This window comes from Dufourea novaeangliae, unplaced genomic scaffold, assembly GCF_001272555.1.
Source record: "Dufourea novaeangliae isolate 0120121106 unplaced genomic scaffold, ASM127255v1 scaffold64, whole genome shotgun sequence".
NCBI lineage: Eukaryota > Metazoa > Arthropoda > Insecta > Hymenoptera > Halictidae > Dufourea > Dufourea novaeangliae.
The window spans coordinates 2,554,528-2,562,203 of NW_015373954.1; the positions used below are offsets into that span (position 1 = coordinate 2,554,528).

The 7,676-nt window shown below is 40.5% G+C and overlaps 1 protein-coding gene across 1 annotated transcript; it reads right to left on the bottom strand.

The window, feature by feature from the left end:
- Positions 1–3,601: 3,601 nt before the first annotated feature.
- LOC107186262 (mitotic spindle assembly checkpoint protein MAD1) lies at positions 3,602–7,421 on the bottom strand. The gene is made up of 7 exons (XM_015574093.1): positions 7,175–7,421; positions 6,425–6,682; positions 6,111–6,341; positions 5,353–5,786; positions 4,833–5,285; positions 4,156–4,460; positions 3,602–4,094 (listed from the first exon to the last, which is right to left on the bottom strand). Exons 1-7 carry the CDS (start codon positions 7,256–7,258, stop codon positions 3,742–3,744), a joined length of 2,118 nt encoding a protein of 705 aa, XP_015429579.1. The 5' UTR covers positions 7,259–7,421; the 3' UTR covers positions 3,602–3,741.
- Positions 7,422–7,676: the final 255 nt, after the last annotated feature.

A 7,676-nucleotide genomic window follows, 5' to 3' on the forward strand; every position in this document is an offset into this window, starting at 1 on the left:
ATTTATTCACTGAGATTCGAGGAAATAAATATTAGGACGTGAATTATGTATATGTACTGAGCTGATCTCCGCCATTTTATCACTCCTGGTAGAAATAATACGCGACACTTTTCATTTCTGTTAATTTTTTTCGTTTCAATCTTTTAAAAGACTAATTTTTGTAATAGTAACACTCAGTATACGGATTCAGTCTTTTAAGTGTAACTCATATATGCTGGATTCCAGAGGAAATAAATAAATATTTGTGGTAAATATATAATATGGTATTTTTCGTGTGTTTCAGATAAAACAACGTCCAGTACACGTTTCCATCGATTCGGTGAATCATTTGCAGACTAAATACTGTTTCCATTAATTTATCAAAATGAAGGTATGCTTGTCCCCAATAATTCCCCTATTAAGTATACTAATAAGTAATTCATCATGTTTTGGTAGATTTTCTACTTGTTTCTACTAATGTATTTTCTTTCTTCCCACATCCTATCCCATTTTCACTGAACAAAAGATCAAACAAATAACATTCTGAATTGAACTTTCACCTTACTACAAACACAATGAACGACTTATTCGTCCAGCTAAAACTTACTCTTTCGTATTCACAAAAATTATATTCACAAAGATACAACTAAAATTAACATTAACAATACAATAAATACCACCACAAATGTTTTATTGGTAGATAATTAACAAAATTTTCGACGTAACCGATTAATAGCGATACAGATAGTAACGGTGTAAGTACATATTCTGTTTCAGTGTATCCGCGTGGAAGAGCCAGCCGGGCCAAAATTCAATTTACCCTTTAATGAAAATTGTTCTCCATCCCTCCCCTCCTCCCTTCGATCTTAGCGCATGTTCCCATCCCGTGATACGATAACCATTGTTGCAGAACGAAGAAATCCTCGGCTGATCAGTGTTACACAAAAAGATTTCACCTCCCCGGCATCCGGCTGATTCCAGATTGATAACCCAAGGTAACAGCGGCTTCGAACGCCCAAGTTAAGACCGTGGCCGACGCCGCACATATGGAGCTGGATGAGTTTGCGATTAAACGCGATTATAATTAAGGATAATGGAGTTTCAGGGGCGCGGGAGTTCCCGTCGACACCGAGTCCCTTCGCAGCTGGCGCCGTTATATCGAGTTCCTGTCGTCAACCAGCCTCCGCCCACGAAAATGCTTTCGGTCATCCAGTTTCTACGGAGGTAGGTACGTGTGCCCACGTATCTAGGGAAACGTCCACCGTGTGTTTCATACACCTTCGACAAGCACACCCTGTTCTGCACACGGTGCTACATACGCTAGATACACCTCGAAGTGTATCTACTGTGTGTGTGTGTGTGTGTGTTTGCCCTTTGACGAGGTTGTTTGATAAGAAACGAATATCGGGAAAATAAGTTCGGTCATTAGACGCCACTCGAAGTCTGTTCTTATTAGTAACTAGTAGTCGTTTACACACAGATTCGCGAATATACAAAGAAATTTCGAAAAATCGCTGGTGTATTTGACTGTTTTCTTCATTCGAAGGGTTGTTTATTGGACTAAATGAGGGATTTAAAGGTACGTTGAACTTCAGTGGAAATCGTAATTGGGTTTGACTCTCCAGTTCCTTAATTGAGAATCTTATAATTGTGAATCACCCTGTGCAGAACACACTTGAATGGAAATCGATAAAACTTTCACTATGTTTCTGACATACGAAAAACCTCTCGATAGAACAACAAAACGTCTATTTAACATCTGTTTCTGTAACTGAATCGTAAACATCCGTATTCGACTTGAAACGACTGGAGGAGTTCTGCGTGCATGAATGAAAAGACGGAGTTCCACTCCCGGAAAGAGGTGGAGGTGGAATCATCCATCTCAATTATGTCGTAATTTCTCTGCCCCACCACCGAACGATCCGACGAAAGCGCATCCAAGGATAGGCGAGGGGGGAGGGCTTTTCGAATTCTTATCGTGCTGGAAAAGCCACGACGATGGAACGTTGCCGCTGGAGAAGATCGCCTAGCTGTCCCCGGGGATCCGTTACGTACACGGTATACATATATGTATATACCCAGCCGTAATCCTACGTGCCTGAAAAAGGCAGTCGGAATCCCCGAAAGACCAATTCGAATTGCATTGTCCGCGGTGGAACCGAGGGCGACGGTCTTCATTAGCGACCGTGAGTCACTGAACTTAGGAGACACGGAATCGAGTGTGTAGATACACGTGTCTGTACCACGTACGTGTGCCACGTGTATTTACTACCGTACATCCGGGGATAAATAATCAAACGGGGGAGGCGCGTTGGAGCGTGCAAAAGGGAATAGCATTTAATATTTTAAGGGACCAAAAGGGAGAGAGATGTTTCTCGTTCCGCACACGGTAAGATTATTCTACAGCCGGCGCTACTTGTCCTCCGGTTCTCTGGAGTGAAGTTAATTCGAGGTACATACACTGTGTTCCATATGAGGATCATGTACAATGTTCCCTTTCGTTTCTTCAATAATCATGACATCCAGCATTCCCGCCACGGTTACGAATATCACGAAGACAGTTGTGTGCAAGAATTTAAAATCATCATTTCGAATGTCTATATTCCTAAGTCTAAGGTTGATCCTCGTGGCTCCAGTACCAAGGGCAGTTTTCGACCGATTAAACAAATCCCTTTCGCACGGTTTTCCGTTGGAAGGAAGCGGCGGATCATCCTGCGAAGCGGGAGCAATAACTCAAGCAAAATGGAGTAAATTCTCGCGGAACGAAGGAAGACCGAGGGAGAAACGTAGCGTTCGAGTCCGTGCACGTTAACAAAGCGATTCTTTCGCGGGAGTTTGGAGTTCCGTGTGCTGATGAAATTGGACGCGAGATTAACGCCGTCTATCTTGCGCCCCGAACCTATTCGAACGGGTCGGACGAGAAACTAAAGTTCAACCAGGAAATCCCCAAGTTATAGAGGGGGCGCGATACTGTTTCTCGCGTTAAGTGGTGGATTCCCGTAGTGGTCAGAAGTTAGTTTCAACAATATCAATTGCTTAACAGTAGTTGGAGAGTGACCATTATTGTCTCAGCCGTGGCACCGAAACCACGCCGTAGTCAGAGATTCTCCTGGAACGACTTACTTGGTCCGCAATACAGAACCGAAAAACAGTCTCATCGAAAAGTCGAAAGAATTGAAATTACCCCGGGAATCATAGCGGAAACGAGGTGTCTAGCAGAGCCGTGTTAATTGTTATCTCGTAACGCACCGTAACCGCCGTTATAAGAAATAATTTTGCCAGCTATTCCGTTGGTTTCCGTAATAAGTAAAGCGAGTAACGATAGTGCAGTTTCGGGATTAGCTTCGCGCCGTTGAGCATAGTCGGTGTTTCGTTCGAAAGGGGTAACTAACGCGGAATACGGTGGGCATAACGATTCGGCGATGTCTGTTCACCGACGTGAAATTAGGCTACGAAGACTGTATAGTGTAACAACTTTGATTATCAATGGAACTGTGAAATGGAATTGAGGAGCCACTAAGAGGAAGAGTAACATTGTACGACCTGAGAGATACAATATGGCAATTTATTGATTACCAAAAACACGAAGGAGACACATTGAAGATATATAAAAGATAAAGCGTCTGTAGAAATGCGTTTAATCATATCTGGAATATATGTTCACTGAAGAACCCCCACGAGCGTACGACGCCATTACCTTCAGCGCCCAAAGTATACAGGAATGGATATCAGACTTAAGAATCGGCTTTTCCCTTGAGATGCTCAACTCATAATATTCGTCATGGTTTGTTGATTAAACAAGTCCGTTTGTACGGCGTTAAGGAACATAGGAACGCTGTGCTGTCGTTGTAAGTATTGTTCCACCAAAGATCCTAACGTTGCCGAGAAAGCAGTTTCCAGAAGATCCACCCCTTCCTCGCCAATGTGGAAAAACAGAAAGTCCTCCGGTGATTCCGCGTATTGACTAGACAATCTGTAGCGACCTTCTTTGGTCCTGTCCACTCTCCAACCGAACAACAGATAACACGCTTGCCGGTACTCCTGAGACGATGCCTTGAAGGCCTCCTTGAGACGGGCTATTTTGATTTCGTGGGTCTGTTTCAGCTCCGTTATTTCTGAAGGCGTGCTATTGTAAATAAATGATTTTCAATGTAATTGTACAAACAAAACCGTTACCTTGAACTTGAAGGGAAGAGGAGGCCGTCATTGCATTCGTTCCCCCTTGCGCCACTTTCGCTCTCAGCTCCTCCAATTCCCGTAACAGCGCTATCTGCTTCTCTTCCGCCTGCTTCTCCGCAACGGCGGCGGGATTCATAGTGAAGTGCAATACCCTCGCGTTACAATTAAAGTCACCTTTCAACGCCCGATGTTCTAATTCACCCTTCAATCGGTCAATTTCCGCGTTTAACTTGTTGCACTCATCTATTTGATTGTAACCCTCCGCCGTTTGAAGATCTGACTCTAACTTCGCAACCAGTTCCCTGAAATTATCGACCAGTTTTGTACAATTTAGTAATGCCACTTTATGTCACAACAATAATAAGTTCAAATCTTTGCACATCTATAAACTGTTCAATCAAAATGTAACATCTATAAAGTGATAAAAATCAATTTATAACAACTCGAACAATAAACACACTCTCACAGATACATTTGATACACTAGTCACACCAAATATTCACGTAAAATTTCAGTTCTATTGCATAAATGCAGTAAGAATTTATGTTTTCAAAACTTTTTATAACATCTATCATATGTTCACTAAAATTCCATCCTTAACAGCTATTAGTTTCTGCCATATGAACTACTAAAGACTGTAACTAATAATATTTTAAATATCAGTTTTTAAATACCTGTAAGCGTCTATAGCGCGTTCCAACGCCGGAATTCTTTCTGTTATTGCGTTATTGCTATCCACAGTTATCTCCTTCTCGTATAAGTCCAGTTGTTGCCTATAACTATCACGCTCCCTCGTAACAAGAATCAGTTTTTTTTGTAACCTACTCAGCAGTTTATTCAAATTTTCTTTGGAAACTGTTACATCTGTGGCCAATTTTTTCGCGTCCTCATAATTTTTCGCTAGAATCTGATTTTTCCGTAACGCAGCGTCCAGTCGGGATTTCAGTTGACCCTCCTCTTCTTTTAAAACGAGTTCTGCTTGTTGCAAACGATTTAGCTCGCGTTTCAAAACAGACGGCCCGCCACTGATTCCGATCGATTCGTACTCTGATAAACGTAATAACAGTTCCGTTTTTTTTGCTTCTAACGTGGCCACTTGTTGTTCCACTTTCTCTGTATGCTCTAACCTGTGTAGTTATAAATGTGTTAGCAAAAATTAATGAATACCACTCAAAACTGTTTTTCAAGAAATACCTTTTCATCACATTGGCCATTTGTTCCTCTAAGAGTAATTTCCCTCTAACAGATTCTCTCAATGACATAATAGACTCTTTTGCCACACTAAGCTCTTTCTCAAGTTCACTCGCTTTTGCTGCTCTCGCTGTTAGTACCTTTCCTTCTTCCCACAATGCTTTTTCTGATTCAAGTCTCTCAATTTTTATTTTCATATTTTGAAGTTCTACATTCTGTAATTCCATTTCCTGCTGTTTAGTCTGGTATTCTTTCAATTTTTCCTCTAGCTGTGCTATTCTTGTTTGGGCTGCATCCAATTTCAGTTGTGCATCTGATGAGTCTACATCTTTTGGAGCTGATATATTCTCTTCTTTAGAAGTATGCTTCAAATCGCCTAACAATTTTGCATTTTCATTCGTTAGTGCCATTGTCTTTTGTTCTAAATTTGTCTTCACCTGAAAGATGTGTAATGTGTAAAAATGTTAGGACAGAGTAACTGAAGGAGGAAGCTGTAAAATTGCTTTTTGGCGGTAACTGTTGACTGAAAAATGTGAGGGAAAGGAGAGGGAGAGGGAGCGTTTCGTCCTGGGCCTGCTAGTGGACTCGTCAGTAAGGCTTTCTAGCAGACCATGCCTTAGACGCGGGGATATACGATGGTCGGTTAAGGACGTATATATAGGAACGAGGAAGGCTTCAAGTAGTTGCGGGAAAGTTGTCAACTCGGTAGACCTCTGATGGCGAATGTAGGAAGGAAGGTAGTGCCGCCACAGCTCCTTTACCTGAAACAGTTCTTTCTCAGCTGTAGCTTGAGCATTGCGTGCATCCTGAATTGTTCTGCGTGCAATATCAAGTCGTACTTCTAATTGTTTAATAGTTTGTTTGTCTTGCTCCACTTGCATGTCTAAAATACTTTTCTCCTTTTCAAAAACCTCTTCCATTTGTCTTCGTATTTTGTGAAGCTGCTGTACTGCAGCCTCTTGATGAGACAGTCTTGTTCTTAATGATACCACCTATGCAAACATAAGTATATGTATACTATTCTCTTTACTTTAAAGGTATTGAGATATATGTACTATTAACAGAAATAAATTACTTCTCCTTTTAGTCTCCTCCATTCCCATGGACTGCCTGGTACAGTTCCTGTCTCACTCTTATTCAAAGTACTATTAGGTGTTTCATCGAGTCTTGGCCTCTTAGGTGAAATGTTACATCCCTCATGATCACCGAATGATGTGTATGCAGTACTTGATAATCGTAGTGATAGACCACTATTACTTTTACGATAGGCCTCAGAACCTGACCTTAAATCCTTAATCATTTTAATCACACTGGTTGGATCTTTGTCATCCATCTGAAGCACATCATTGTACATATATTATAAATCAACAAACATACAACACATAAGCTATAAGTAGTTTATTTTTAGTACTATATTTGTATTCATTATATAAGTCGTTGGAAACATTAATGATAGGAGTCAAGGTTTTATAAATTATAGTTAATCCCACAGAAAGACAGCCTCATTCTATCATCTACATAAATGGTACATATTTAGGTAGCTCTTTGTCAACTCAACAAGGGATATCGAGTATAACATCGTAACATGAGTTGATATTACTAAATATCAATATATAATATTGGATATATTCAATATAATCAACATACTCAATTATTATGTCAGCATTCATACATAATCATCAATATTTTAAGGGGCCTTTATAAGATTTTTCCTGAACCTCTAAATATCTCAAAAGCATATGTTTTGTCTTGCACCACTAATGTTTCCAAAACTTCTATATATATGTAGAATAAGGTAATATACTATACCACTGGTATAACTTACATCACAAATTGTCACACTGTTTTTGGACGATTGTTTAAATATAGAAACGTGAGTTGTGTGCTTGCAGTTTGGAAATGTAAACATACATTGATGTATGCGGTTTAGAACGTATATACTACAATTTGATATTACACGTCTCCCGCTTTGTTTTTATATTATCCACGTACTTTTGCGGCTTAAAACTTCTTGTTATCATCACTACCCAATTTCATTCTATAGTAGCGGCAGAAGTGTATACCATATACTATCAGAGTGACACAGAGGAAATATGAAAGAATGCTCATGCCCGGGAATTCGTTGTCCCCGAGTGTGTGCTGCACCAAGCGGCCAATTTCGGCATAGTAGTAGGAATCTACCCGTTTTGGTTCCACGCTAGCATCACAGACAAGATATAAGAATAGACCTAACATGCAATGTAATTTTCTGTCCCATGCTCCGAGGGCATCAGAAGCCCCTTATCATTTTAGTGTCAATACCCGGCGTTATCGATGAAGTATGGATT

Coding starts and splice junctions, on each gene's coding strand:
- LOC107186262 (XM_015574093.1), bottom strand. CDS start 7,258: ATGTTTACATTTCCAAACTGCAAGCACACAACTCACGTTTCTATATTT. Junction 5,787..6,110: donor CTGAGAAAGAACTGTTTCAG/GTAAAGGAGCTG, acceptor CACATCTTTCAG/GTGAAGACAAATTTAGAACA. Junction 4,461..4,832: donor CGCGCTATAGACGCTTACAG/GTATTTAAAAAC, acceptor CGATAATTTCAG/GGAACTGGTTGCGAAGTTAG.